This window comes from Erythrolamprus reginae, chromosome 2 (assembly GCF_031021105.1).
Source record: "Erythrolamprus reginae isolate rEryReg1 chromosome 2, rEryReg1.hap1, whole genome shotgun sequence".
NCBI classification, from domain to species: domain Eukaryota; kingdom Metazoa; phylum Chordata; class Lepidosauria; order Squamata; family Dipsadidae; genus Erythrolamprus; species Erythrolamprus reginae.
In genome coordinates this window covers 161284714-161298391 of record NC_091951.1, presented here as the reverse complement: position 1 = coordinate 161298391, position 13678 = coordinate 161284714, and the positions used below count along the sequence as shown (strand labels likewise).

Sequence of the window (13678 nt, the reverse complement as noted above, 5' to 3'; positions counted from 1 at the left end):
AGTGTAAAAAAATAATGTTTTTATGGGCGGTTTCTCAATCATTTTTGTAATATTTTGGTCACCCTTCCTAATCCCCATAAGACTTCCAGTTCCAATCTCAAAATAACTCAGTAGGTTTTGTTTAAACAGCTATGGACAGTAGCAGTAGACAGAGGACAAACAATGAATTTTTTTTTTGGCAGAACTTTATATGGTTTCAAACATCTGCAGAATCTCCATGACTAAGGAGACAATAGGCCAAGTAACAACAACACTTCCAATACAAAATTAGCAGAAATCCATATTGCAGAACCATGTTCAACTGATTCAGGGAAATACATCCTAATTGACACGTAAAAAATTATCCGCGTGGAAATTCCCTGCAGTTGCTTTCTAAAGTACTAGAGGAAGGAAGGAAGGAAGAATAACCACACACCAATTTCAATCTAATTTTTTTTCTCTGTCAGGACATCAATTTTATCTCAAGGGAACAAAACCTGACGGAGAAACAAGAGGAACATAAGGCAGTTTCTAATTAGGCGAGGAAGACCAAAAAAAATATTTTTTTTTGCTGTGTGACATCTTTGATAATTATCTCAAGCACCATGAGAATCTCTTATGAGTTCTACCTGAGTCTCTTCAAAGGGAGATAAAATCCTAAAACAATGGAAAGGCAATTGATTGAGAGAATCCTCCACTCCCTGATTAATTGCCTTAAGGAAACAAAGTCCTCAGATTCAAAGGAAGCTTGTTTTTTATAAATGAATTCTCAGAGCTTCTCCAATATTCTCTAATATGACTTAGAGATGGAGAGGCAGCCTGCATCAGACACTTTAATACTGAATGGTAGAGTTCCTGCTATCCTCCAATGCAACCAGCAGTTATCCCCCCATGATGGTATCCAGCTGTCTCTCCCCCCATCTTCCTTCTACTTTTTGATTTTGATGAGTGAGTGGTAGACAGGCTTGACAATGATATGCAAGTGCAAAGAGTTGTCAATCAGGTATTCGGAGGTGCGTTTCTGCAAATCAGCATATATCAGGAAATCGGCAACTTCGTCTGTGCTCTGGTGGAAGTTGTAGGTGTGCTTGACAAAGAGTTTGCCCTGCTGCCTGACGCCCACCAGAATGGTCTTCTGGAAACTGACGCCCGCAAACTCTGAGCTGGTTGTGGCTGGAGTGATCACCAGGCGGGGACGACCATCCTCGATTCTGATAGGTTGGATGGCCCCGGAGACCGAGTCGGAATAGACAGGGCGCAGGCTCACCGGGAGCCAGCGAGGAGAGAAGAGGACATTCCATGTCACTCTCTTGGCAGAATCGTGGTTGCTGGGTCCCAGCTGGGTCTGGAAACTGGTGCTACGGTCATCTCGAGCAGGGTTGTTAATGACCCACTGGGACCCCCAAGACATGGAGAGGTAGTTACGGGGCAGGAACATGCTGCAGTTGACGTCAAAGTACTTGGCAAAATAGATTGGGGAAGCTGAATGGAATTGGAAGGCTAGGAAGAGGAGATCCTGCACAGCGGAGTAATGCTTCACCATCACAGGGGACTGTTTCTGCAGGTGGAAAAGATGGCTAGGGGAGATCATAGGATAACGCAGGGACCTCAGGATCTTCTCCACCACAGGGTCCACAGGCTGATAGGCGGTAATCCACTTCTCTATACCAGCGTACAACTCCAATTCGCTCTGGAGGACTAAGTCAGACCTCTCAAGCAATAGTAGCAGCAAGTCTAGGCTTACGGAGGCCCACTCAGGGCTACTCATGACAGCGGAGAAGTTCCAGGCCAGAAACTGGAGGCAGCTCTCCTGCAGAGCCTCGTCACCAATCCCCACTGCGTAATGGTACCACCCCACCACATGGCCTTGGCTTGATTCACTAGCCAAGTGGCCCCTCATATACTCAGCGATCCCTCGCTGCAAACTGGACACGTGGTATTTACTGGCTAGACGATGGAGTGGGATAGCTTCATGGAGGAATATGGAGATCTCACCACAATATAGATACCTAGAGAAAGGAGGCAATGAGAATCCGTTTTTCATGCCAAGTTAATTAAACATCACACTTAATTAAACACTCCCTTTTAATGGGGACAAAAGAGGTGGTGGGATTTATCTCTTTAGCCATCTACACAATCCCCTAGTCCCATGATGGTGAACCTAAGGTATGCGTGCCACTTGTGGCACGCAGAGCCATATCTGCCAGCAGGCAAGCCATTGCCCTAGCTCAGCTCCAGTGTGCATGTTCATGCCGGCCAACTGATTTCCGGCTCACACAAAAGCTTTGACAGAGTATTTTTGGCCTCTGGGGAGATAGGAGAGAATGTTCTTGCCCTCCCCAGACTCCAGGTAAGTCTCGAGCTTGGGGAGGGCAAAAAATGAGCCTACTGGGCCCACTGGAAATCAGGGAGTAGTGGGGTTTGTGCATGCATGTGTGGGGGATGGGGCAGCAGTTGTGCATGCTTGTGCAGGGAGGTGAGGTGCATGGGATGCATTGAATTATGGTTGTGGGCATGGGCATGCGCACGATAGTGCACAGGCATGCGGTTTCGGCACTTGAGGGAAAAAAGGTTTGACACCACTGCCCTAGTCGATTCAGCACTGCAAGTAGTAGTACAAGTAATGTGCATTTCTTATAAATATCAAATCTAGATGTGTGTCCACTGTTGGGCATTTTTAAACAAATCATCCAGTCATCCACATGTGTTCGATATTGTTGTGCTTATTCTGCTTAAGCGAGCAGGAGCAGTTTTACTGTAATGGCTAGAGAGCCACTTCATTTCCCTTCTCCCAATAGATTTGCAATCCCAAATCTGCAAGAAGAGAATTGCTTCTCTATCCCACCTCCCCAAATCTTCTCTTGCTATTTCTCCAAGTCCTAATAATCTAGAGTTGAGCTGCTAGGTTGATACAATTGATCTTAGAATTGGGAAAGATGATGTATCTGCTATATCTTTTTGGTGCAGCAGAAGAATCCCCCCAAAAAGAGAAAAGTACTGAAAAAGTGACAAATAACCAGCAAGAGAAGATACTTGTAGTAATCTCAATCAGGAGAACAAGTCCACATCCCAGGCTTACGTCAATATGACTCCCATTCAAAGGATTTAAACAACAATCGGATGGTGGGAAGTCCTGGAAGAGCTAAGAGAAGTGTAAGTTGTTTCACAATGGGCCAGAAGGTGGAGTTGAACCCAGTGTGGCGCTTATAACCCCTAGAACGAGCAGGATGGTGTGATGCTATGGTTAGTGAGACATGCAGAAAAGCCCTTCACATCAACGATGGAATCCAGCAGGTTTGAACAGATTCTGGGGAACTGGTAGTGGAAATTTTGAGTAGTTCTGAGAACCGGCAAATACCACCTCTGGCTGGCCCCTGGAAATGGAGATTTTGCAATATCCTTCCCCTGGAGTAGGGAGGGAATGGGCTCTTATCACCTCACATCTGGATTATTGCAATGCGCTCAACATGGGGCTACCCTTGAAGAGTGTTCGGAGACTACAGCTAGTCCAGAATGCAGCTGCGTGAGCCATAGTTCCCTCTAAGCTGAGCAGTGAGCAATCGCTCACTTAAAAATCATCATCAACTCAGAGTTTTCCAAACCTGCCCAGAAGCCGAGAGGGAAAGAGTGAGAGGGAAGGAGAGAGAGAGGAAGAGAGGAAGAGAGAGAAACAGATAGAAAAAAGAGAGGAAGGAAAAGAAAAAGAAAAAGAATGGGAGTAAGGAAGAGAGAAAGAAAATCAAAATCTAGTTTGAAACTAGCTCAACTATTTAAGTAGCATTTTAATATTGATAGAGTTGCCCAATTATGAGCTCACTGTTATAGACACACAGTACAGTATTTTATTTTGAAATTATCTGAGGCAAAACAGAGTGGGTTTTTATTTGTTTGTTTATTTATTTGTTTGTGTGTTTATTTGTTTATTTATTTATTTATTTATTATTTCTGTGCCGCCCAGTCCCGAAGGGACTGCTGCTCAGACACTATACTTTTCCGCCCACCCAAAAAAAAAAATTAGAGGGAACACTGGCGTGAGCTCTGGTAGGTGTGCCCAGATACACCCAAACTTCACCAATTCTCTGCGAGCTGCACTGACTCCCCATCAGTCTCCAGTCACAATTCAAGGTGTTGGTTATTACCTTTAAAGCCTTGTGTGGCTCAGGACAAGAGTATCTTCAAGACCACCTCTTACCACATACCTCCTAGCGACCAGTTAGATCCCACAGGATTGGTCTTCTTTGGGTCCCGTCAGCTAAACAGTATCGGCTGACAGGTCCACAGGGAGAGCTTTCTTTATGATTGCTCAGACTCTCTGGAATCAGCTACTTCCTGAGATCCGAACTGTCCCCACCTTATTGGCCTTCTGGAAAGCTGTAAAGACCTGGCTTTTCCAACAGGGCTGGGGCCATTGATCTTGGGGGGGGGCTGGCTGCTAGCAACATCGGCCCATGAATGCATAGATGGCCGCAATTATTTTAAATTGTACTGATTCATATCTTGATTGTACTGATCCTTATATTGATTGTACTGATCCTTATATTGATCCATATTTATTTTGCTGTGAGACACCCTAAGTCCCTAGGAAGTTGGGAGGCATAGAAATAGAAATAATAGAAATAATAGAAATAATAGAAATAATAGAAATAATAGAAATAATAGAAATAATAGAAATAATAGAAATAATAGAAATAATAGAAATAATAGAAATAATAGAAATAATAGAAATAATAGAAATAATAGAAATAATAGAAATAATAGAAATAATAGAAATAATAGAAATAATAGAAATAATAGAAATAATAGAAATAATAGAAATAATAGAAATAGAAATAGAATAGAAATAATAGAAATAGGAATGAATAAATGAATAAATGAATAAAAATGAATAAATGAACAAACAAACAAACAAATAAATTTTGTGATATCCTTCTCCTGCCATGCCCACCAAGCCACTCCCACAGAACCAGTAATTTAAAAAATTGGATTTCACCACTGTTTTACATCTTAGCAATGTTCTCAGACCTGTTTATCGCTGACAATGTTTTATTCAAGGTCATGTCAACAAGGTCAGAGTAGGCCCAAGAGGGGGAAATCTGAAAGACAAGCTCTGCCTTCAGACATCCAGCACCCCCTCCTTGCACGGAGTCCATGAAAACAATTCACACGCTAACTTTCTAATCCATGGAATTTCCCTCCCTCTCTCTGTCCGGAGAGCAGGCCATCGCCCCGTTTACCTGATGAACTTTTCAAAAAGGGCCACGTTGTCGGGCGGCTCGTGCAAATCAAGCACCGTCTGGTTCTGCAACAGAGTCTCAAAGGTCTCGCTTTGCAAGCTGAGCATCAGCTGGTGGGTGTGGAAGACTTTGATTTCGTCAGAGCCCGCCGTGTGGACCCTCAGGGTGGTGTCGCTGGTGTTCCCATTGAGTAGAAGCTCTTGTAGACGCCTCAGCAGTAAGTGCGAATGGTTGATGGTAGCCACTGTGGGATCCCCAATGGTATCTGCCTTCTGGACTGCAGGCGACAGGATCAAAAGCAGCACGAATGGGCAGTGAGATTACTCAGCCAGGAAAATAGTTACAGAAGAAAATGCAGTGCAACAGGGACATATTGTTATTAAAGTTTGGTACAATTCAGGAGTTTGCCAAAAGAGTGTGTGTTAGAGCATTTGCTGGCTGGGGAATTCTGGGACTTGAAGTCCAAATATCTTCAAGTGGCCAAGGTTGGGAAACACTGTGTTAGAGTATCTTTACAACCAGACTTGGTTACATATCCTCCTAGAAAATTCAAATCAGTCTGTACCCAACTTTATGCAAACAAACACAGCATGGCATATTTCTCTGTGTGGTTTTTACCTACCCAGGGTTCCTCTCCATGAAGCTAAGCGGAAAGTAAACATTCAGTAGAGTCTGAAAGCTTTTTGCAGTAATGTAATTACTCTCAATAACATTTCCAGCTAACCATGGTTATTTACTTTGTCTAGAGGACTGATAAGCTTTAATTGGGGGCCCTAGGCCATCCAAGATGTACCCATCTGTGGATTAAGGGGGGCGTTTGCCCAGGTTCGCATGGTGCACCAGTTGCGGCCCTTTTTTGGACAGGGAGTCACTGCTCACACTCACTCATGCCCTTATTACGTCGAGGTTCGACTACTGCAATGCTCTCTACATGGGGCTACCTTTGAAAAGTGTTCGGTAACTACTAATTTTGCAAAATGCAGCCACGACGCGAGCTATTATCGGCCTACCAAGATAAGCCCATGTGTTTTCAGCACTCCGCGGACTGCATTGGCTGCCAATTGGTTTCCGGACCCAATTCAAAGTGTTGGTTATGGCCTATAAAGCCCTACATGGCATAGGACCAGATTACCTGCGGGACCACCTTCTGCTGCACGAATCCCAGCACCTGGTCAGGTCCCACAGAGTTGGCCTTCTCCAGGTTCCATCAACTAAACAATGTTATTTGGCGGGTTCTAGGGGAAGAGCCTTCTCTGTGGGGGGCCTGGCCCTCTGGAATCAACTTCCCCCAGAGATTTGCACTGCCCACACCCTCCTTGCCTTTTGTAACAACTTGAAAACGCACCTATGTCAGCAGGGTTGGGGTCACTAGACCCCATCCTCTGCCCAGTGAATGTATTGGATGTGACAGTATGGATGTGATTGTTCGTTTTTTTAAATGATTAGTTTTAAGATAATTTTTAAAGTAATTATTCTATTAATTGGCTTAGAAATGTTTTATATTGTATCTTTTTATCGAAATGTTGTGAGCCACCCGGAGTCCACGGAGAGGGGCGGCATATAAGTTAAATAAACTAACTAACTAACTAACTAACTAAATTGCTCCTTAGGATTTTCCTTCTCCTTCCTTCCTTTCACATTGGAGGAAGGCAGAAGAAACCAAAGAGGGCCAGAATTCTTGTGCAGAACTTGGCAGAATTTGTGGACCTGGTGGTTAGAGACAATCTTATAGCTTCCACTAGAATATTCATCACTCAAAATGATGGGAAACGCTGTTGCTGAGTTGTACCCATTGGGGTTGGAGAGAACCTCCTGGCTATGAAAAGGATCCTCTGGGAATCTCAGTTTACTTCTGCCTAAAATCACTATGAATGTTAACCACAGTGTTTGGAAAGAGCAGAAAGGGACAAAGCAAGGAATGATAACAGCATGGAAATCATAATTTAGCTGCATAATCAAGCTTCCTAGATTTCTAAGTGTGACTTGAATAAGCATCAGAGAATGCCACGTTGCCCACCAAATTAGGTTTACATGCTACCCTTCACATAAATAAAGTTTTAAAACAGCTGACAACCAGAATAGCATCCTTACCTAAACTTTGAAATGATTCTGTTAAATATATTGCTCTGTTTATGGGTGCACTCACTGATATGAAATTCTATGGTAGTGGTTCCTGGTGATGGGTTACCATGATGACTCTACTTGAATTGGTGTAAGTGAATAATTGGGCTCAAAAGATGGATTCTGCTTGCAATGTCTTCATAGGATATGCTACTCCTTATTATTGTCATTTATCAAGCAGATAAGTCAGTTTTGTCTAGTGGTTAGGGCACCAGCTAGAAACTGGGACACCACAACTTTATTTTATTTTATTTATTTATTTTGTCCAATACACAATGAGGGGTTTAGTGGGTATATATCTATATACACATAGTAAAATACATGATGAAGGTTATAGAGGAGATACTCATAGTAAAATATCTAAGAAAGAATAGAAAAGAAGGTATAGTAATAGAACATATCAATGAAAGAATAGAAGAAGAGATATAGGAATAGAAGGAAGGTATAGGAGATATAGGAGAGCAATAGGACAGGGGACGGAAGGCACTCTAGTGCACTTGTACTCGCCCCTTACTGACCTCTTAGGAATCTGGATAGGTCAACCGTAGATAATCTAAGGGTAAATTGTTGGGGGTTTGGGGATGACACTATGGAGTCCGGTAATGAGTTCCACGCTTCGACAACTGCGGAGAGGGGCGGCATACAAATCTAATAAATAATAATAACAACAACAACAACAACAACAACAATAACAACAACAACAACTCGGTTACTGAAGTCATATTTTTTACAGTCAAATTTGGAGCGGTTAATATTAAGTTTAAATCTGTTGTGTGCTCTTGTGTTGTTGTGGTTGAAGCTGAAGTAGTCGCCGACAGGCAGGACATTGCAGCATATGATCTTGTGGGCAATACTTAGATCTTGTTTAAGGCATCTTAGTTCTAAACTTTCTAGGCTTTCTAACTTCTGGTTCTACTTTACACACAAGGCCATATGGGCGACCTTGGGCCAGTCCCTCTCTCTCAACCTAGGAAGCAGGCGGGGTAAACAATTTCTGAAAACCGTTGCCAAGAAAACTGCAGGGATTAATCCAGGCAATTACCAGCAGCAACCCCTGATTCAAAGGCACAAAAAATCAAGCAGTTACAATCTGTTCTGCATGTATAAAGAATCAGGGATAGACTTTCCTTGTTCAGATCCACCACAATATCAGAATCTCTTGGCTCAAAGCTATGGGAAATTTTACTTGCAGAATAATATAAGGCTCAAAGCATAGAAACATAGAAACATAGAAGTCTGACGGCAGAAAAAGACCTCATGGTCCATCTAGTCTGCCCTTATACTATTTTCTGTATTTTATCTTAGGATGGATATATGTTTATCCCAGGCATGTTTAAATTCAGTTACTGTGGATTTATCTACCACGTCTGCTGGAAGTTTGTTCCAAGGATCTACTACTCTTTCAGTAAAATAATATTTTCTCATGTTGCTTTTGGTCTTTCCCCCAACTAACTTCAGATTGTGTCCCCTTGTTCTTGTGTTCACTTTCCTATTAAAAACACTTCCCTCCTGGACCTTATTTAACCCTTTAATATATTTAAATGTTTCGATCATGTCCCCCCTTTTCCTTCTGTCCTCCAGACTATACAGATTGAGTTCATTAAGTCTTTCCTGATACGTTTTATGCTTAAGACCTTCCACCATTCTTGTAGCCCGTCTTTGGACCCGTTCAATTTTGTCAATATCTTTTTGTAGGTGAGGTCTCCAGAACTGAACACAGTATTCCAAATGTGGTCTCACCAGCATTCTATATAGTGGGATCATAATCTCCCTCTTCCTGCTTGTTATACCTCTAGCTATGCAGCCAAGCATCCTACTTGCTTTCCCTACCGCCTGACTGCACTGTTCACCCATTTTGAGACTGTCAGAAATCACTACCCCTAAATCCTTTTCTTTTGAAGTATTTGCCAACACAGAACTGCCAATACAATACTCAGATTGAGGATTCCTTTTCCCCAAGTGCATTATTTTACATTTGGAAACATTAAACTGCAGTTTCCATTGCTTAGACCATTTATCTAGTAAAGCTAAATCATTTACCATATTACAGACGCCTCCAGGAATATCAACCCTATTGCACACTTTAGAGTCATCGGCAAATAGGCAAACCTTCCCTACCAAACCTTTCCCTATGTCACTCACAAATATATTAAAAAGAATAGGACCCAGAACAGACCCTTGTGGCACACCGCTTGTAACCTGTCTCTGCTCAGAATACTCGCCATTAACAATAACTCTCTGATGTCTACGCTTCAGCCAGCTGCAAATCCATTGAACTATCCAGGGATTAAGTCCAATCTTCACTAATTTATCTATCAGCTCTTTATGTGGAACCGTATCAAAGGCTTTGCTGAAGTCCAGGTAGGCAATATCCACGGCACCACCTTCATCCAACACCTTTGTGACATAGTCAAAGAAATCAATGAGATTAGTCTGACATGATTTGCCTTCAGTAAAGCCATGCTGATTTGGGTCCAATAAGTTATTGTTTTTTAGGTGCTGATTTATGCTCTTTTTGAGTAGAGTCTCCATCATTTTAACTACAACTGATGTCAAGCTAACTGGCCTGTAGTTACCAGCTTCTTCTCTACTGCCCTTCTTGTGAATAGGCACAACACTGGCCATTCTCCAATCCTCAGGAACTTCTCCTGTTAACAACGATTGGTTAAACAAATCAGTCAGGGGGGTAGTAATGACAGATCTGAGTTCTTTAAGAACTCTGGGGTGGATGCCATCTGGACCCATTGCCTTATTTATCTTTAATCGTTCAAGTTCTTCTAAGACATCGGCTTCTAAGATCACTGGAGCTGAATCCGTACAGTTGGAAGCAATGTTATATCCCTCTATAGTATTATTTTGTAAGGTGTCTTTTGAGAAAACTGAACAGAAGTAGCTATTGAAATGGTCAGCGATCTCCTTATTCCCATCAATGAATGTATTATTCCCGGTACTAAGCTTCGTGATGCCGCAGTTTTTCTTCTTCTTATCATTAATATATCTGAAGAAGGTTTTATCCCCCTTCTTTACAGATTTGGCAATTTCTTACTCTTTTGAGGCTTTAGCATCATATATTATCTGTTTCGCCTCCTTCTGTCTCATTTTATACACCTCCCTATCAGCTATACTTCCAGACTCTTTATACCTCCTATAGGCAGCCTTTTTTTCATTGACTATAGCCCTTACATCATTGCTAAACCATAGCGGTTTCTTCTTCCTTTTACCTTTAGTTATTTGTCTTACATACAGTCCAGTGGCTTTTAAGATGGCCTTTTTTAATACAGTCCACTGGATGCTCGCTCCTGCCATTTTATCCCTCCCCTTTAATTCATTATCTAAATATTCTCCCATTGCATTAAAATTTGTTTTTCTGAAATCCAATACTTTGGTTGCATTATAGGATTGCTCACAATGAGTTTTTACATCAAACCACAAACATAGATGGTCACTGCAACCTAAATTTTCTCCTACCTTGACATCTGAAACCCAATTCCCATTCGTAAAAACTAAATCTAGAATATTCTCCCCTCTAGTTGGTGTCTTAACCAGCTGTGCCAGAGCTGCTCCTGTAAAGGCCTCTACTATATTCTTACTTTTGCATGTAAGGGCACTGGGGATATTCCAGTCAACATCAGGCATGTTGAAATCACCCATAACCACAATATCTCCCTTTACTGCCATTTGGGTAATTTCATCCACCATCTTGTTGTCATATTCCTCGGATTGCCCTGGAGGCCTATAGATCACCCCAATTCTAATGACAGAACCTTCTTTATTTTGCATGCAAATCCAGAGAGTCTCTAGATCTTGACACGTATTTTGAATTAGTGTTGTTTTTAGACTTTCTTTAATATAAATGGCTACTCCACCTCCCCTTCTCTCTATTCTATCCTTCCTATACAGTGTATATCCTGGTATGGATATTTCCCATTCATTAGAATCCTTAAACCATGTCTCAGTTATGGCAACCAGGTCCAAATTATCTCTAGATATTATGGCCATTAATTCACAGAGCTTGTTGCTCAAGCTTCGAGCATTTGTGCACATTACCTGAAGAACATTATTTTCGTTATTAGTTTGCCCCTTATCATCAACAACTACATCTATATTATTTGCAGCTCCCTTTTCATAAGCTTCCAAAAACTGCTTTATCCTCATTGGTCGGGGACAGAAATCACCCACATCAGTTACATCTCTGTCCCCTTTACCTAGTTTAAATGCCTGTCCAAAAAAGTTCTGAATTCCTCACCGAGCAATGTCTTGTCATAAAGCTTTTTATAGCCACTTTGCTTATACGAAAGGAGTGATGTCCTACTGGATATTGACAATGATTTCTGAATCACAAGGACCCCAAGTGTTTGACCAATACCTTTTTACAGGAGTTAATTAAGAGGAGATAATCCTGTGTTATGCATTTTTCCTGAGGGCTGGGTTTTTTTCTAAGGAAATAATCATTAGACTTTGGAGATAGCAAACTATCCTTGATTTGACTTAAAGTGTAAATGTGTATTTATGCATAATATATGTGTGTGTTTGTGATAAGCAATCACTGATACAGGGAGTGAGATAGATGTAAAGGATAGATGTGAGCCAGGCTAAAAAGCAAGAGACCTTGAGTTCAAGTCTCACCTTAGCCATGAAAGACAGCTAGGGCCACCTTGGGCCATTTACAGTCACTCAGCTCAACCCACCTAACAGGGTTGTTGTGAGCAAAATAGGAGAAGCAAGGGGAATTATATGTGATTGCCTCCTTCAATTATTCATAAAAAATAACAAAGGCAGGAAATAATTGATATCTGGGCTTACAAGGCTATCTCATTGTCCACTTATATTATATGACAGAAACTATATCTGATGCTCACTCTTTGAAATGCTCTTCATTTGGTGCACAAAACAACAGACTCCAATCAAGAGATGTGTTTAATTCATTGACTTTAGAACAGGGGGTGTCAAAATCAAGGCCCAGGGGATCCAGCCCACAGGGTGTTTACATCTGGCCCACAGGGCCAACTTGGAAACAGCAAATGACTGAGCTGCGGTGCCACTGCCAGTAAAAATGGGGCTCATGGTTGTGTTTGACCTCAGGAGGGGAGATAGGAGGGCCGCTCAACATCTCTCATGTCAAGGGTGCCTGTAGTGGTCCAAGCACTCTGCCAGCAAAAATGGGCTCCAGGGCTCCATTTTTGCCGGCAGAGGGTTGCAGGAGGCTGTCGCAGCCAAAAACAGAGCTTGGGAGCCTCTTTTCACTGGCAGAGTGCTTGGGCCACTACAAGCGCCCCTGACATGAGTGATGTTGAGCTGGCCACACCCCCTGGCCACACCCCCACACCCCCGAGGCCAAACACAACCATGATGCAGCCCTCAATGAAATCAAGCTTGACACCCCTGCTTTAGAAGATGAGCATTAAGTTCTTATTTACATTCATTTATACAACCTATATTCCTGGACTTTCTAGATCTATATAAGAGAATCCAGACAACCGGCATCTTCAGGGTTTTATTGTGCCTTACCATGTCTAGCTTATTGCAGTTTGGGATGGCCTTTTATAATTACACTCTCTAACTCCAGATGGTCTCAAGCCCAGGAGGATGGCAATTACTCCTGCTATTCCTTGAGGGTGTTGGAGCAGGCACGTTAGGACTCTTGGGAGTTGGATCTGTGCCTCTGGCTCCTTAGCCATCATTAACTCAATGAAATCACTGCCCTTCAATGAATTAAATGCTTGCCTGGGGCCAAGATGTGTTTCAGGGCCACCCTGGAGGAAAGAAAGCTGAGCCTGTTCACATTCTCCGTCTCTTGGCTTGGCTCTTGCATCCAGTCCAACTTGGGCAAGGGATAAAAGGATAACATTCAAAGGCAAATAAACAAACCTGCTTTCTCTCTCTCTCTCTTTCTCTCTCTCCCTCTCAAGGACAAAGACGCACAGTCGGGTGGGAAAAGGCTCCTTAAAGAGAAAGGCACCCAATGTGGTTATTTCTAGGAAAACATCACTTTTGTTGGAGTCACCTCAAAAAGAAAAGCACTGGTGACTCTTTGCTCCAGAGAGGAGAAGAGAAACAACCACACAATGTCCCCTTTCAGCCTCATATTGTCCCCCTCTCTCTGCAGTTCTTTTTGTGGGCTTCTACATATCCGTATTCCAGATTCGTTTGATATTTATGTGAGCTGCCTCCTGCATTTGGCTGTGGGAAATTGATATGCTTGTTTCTCAGTGAGGCAGAGCCTATTAATGAGACAATTTCCTTACTTTGACCCCAGCTTTCAACTCCTCACCCCACCCCACCTCTTTGTTAGCAATTGAAGAAAGTTCATGCCTCTGGCTTGCCACAAAGTGCTAATAGCTAAC

The 13678-nt window shown here is 42.4% G+C and overlaps 1 protein-coding gene across 2 annotated transcripts; it reads right to left on the bottom strand.

The window, feature by feature from the left end:
- Nucleotides 1-167: 167 nt before the first annotated feature.
- On the bottom strand, nucleotides 168-13236 carry BTBD17 (BTB domain containing 17). Of its 2 annotated transcripts, XM_070735973.1 has the most exons (4): nucleotides 13059-13236; nucleotides 7853-7957; nucleotides 5214-5490; nucleotides 168-1988 (listed from the first exon to the last, which is right to left on the bottom strand). In XM_070735973.1, the coding sequence occupies exons 1-4, from the start codon at nucleotides 13180-13182 to the stop codon at nucleotides 908-910; spliced, it is 1587 nt and encodes a 528-aa protein (XP_070592074.1). In that variant the 5' UTR covers nucleotides 13183-13236; the 3' UTR covers nucleotides 168-907. The 2 variants fall into 2 exon arrangements, with proteins under 2 accessions (XP_070592074.1, XP_070592075.1); XM_070735974.1 differs by lacking the exon at nucleotides 7853-7957 and having other exon boundaries at nucleotides 13059-13228.
- Between the last annotated feature and the right edge of the window lie 442 nt (nucleotides 13237-13678).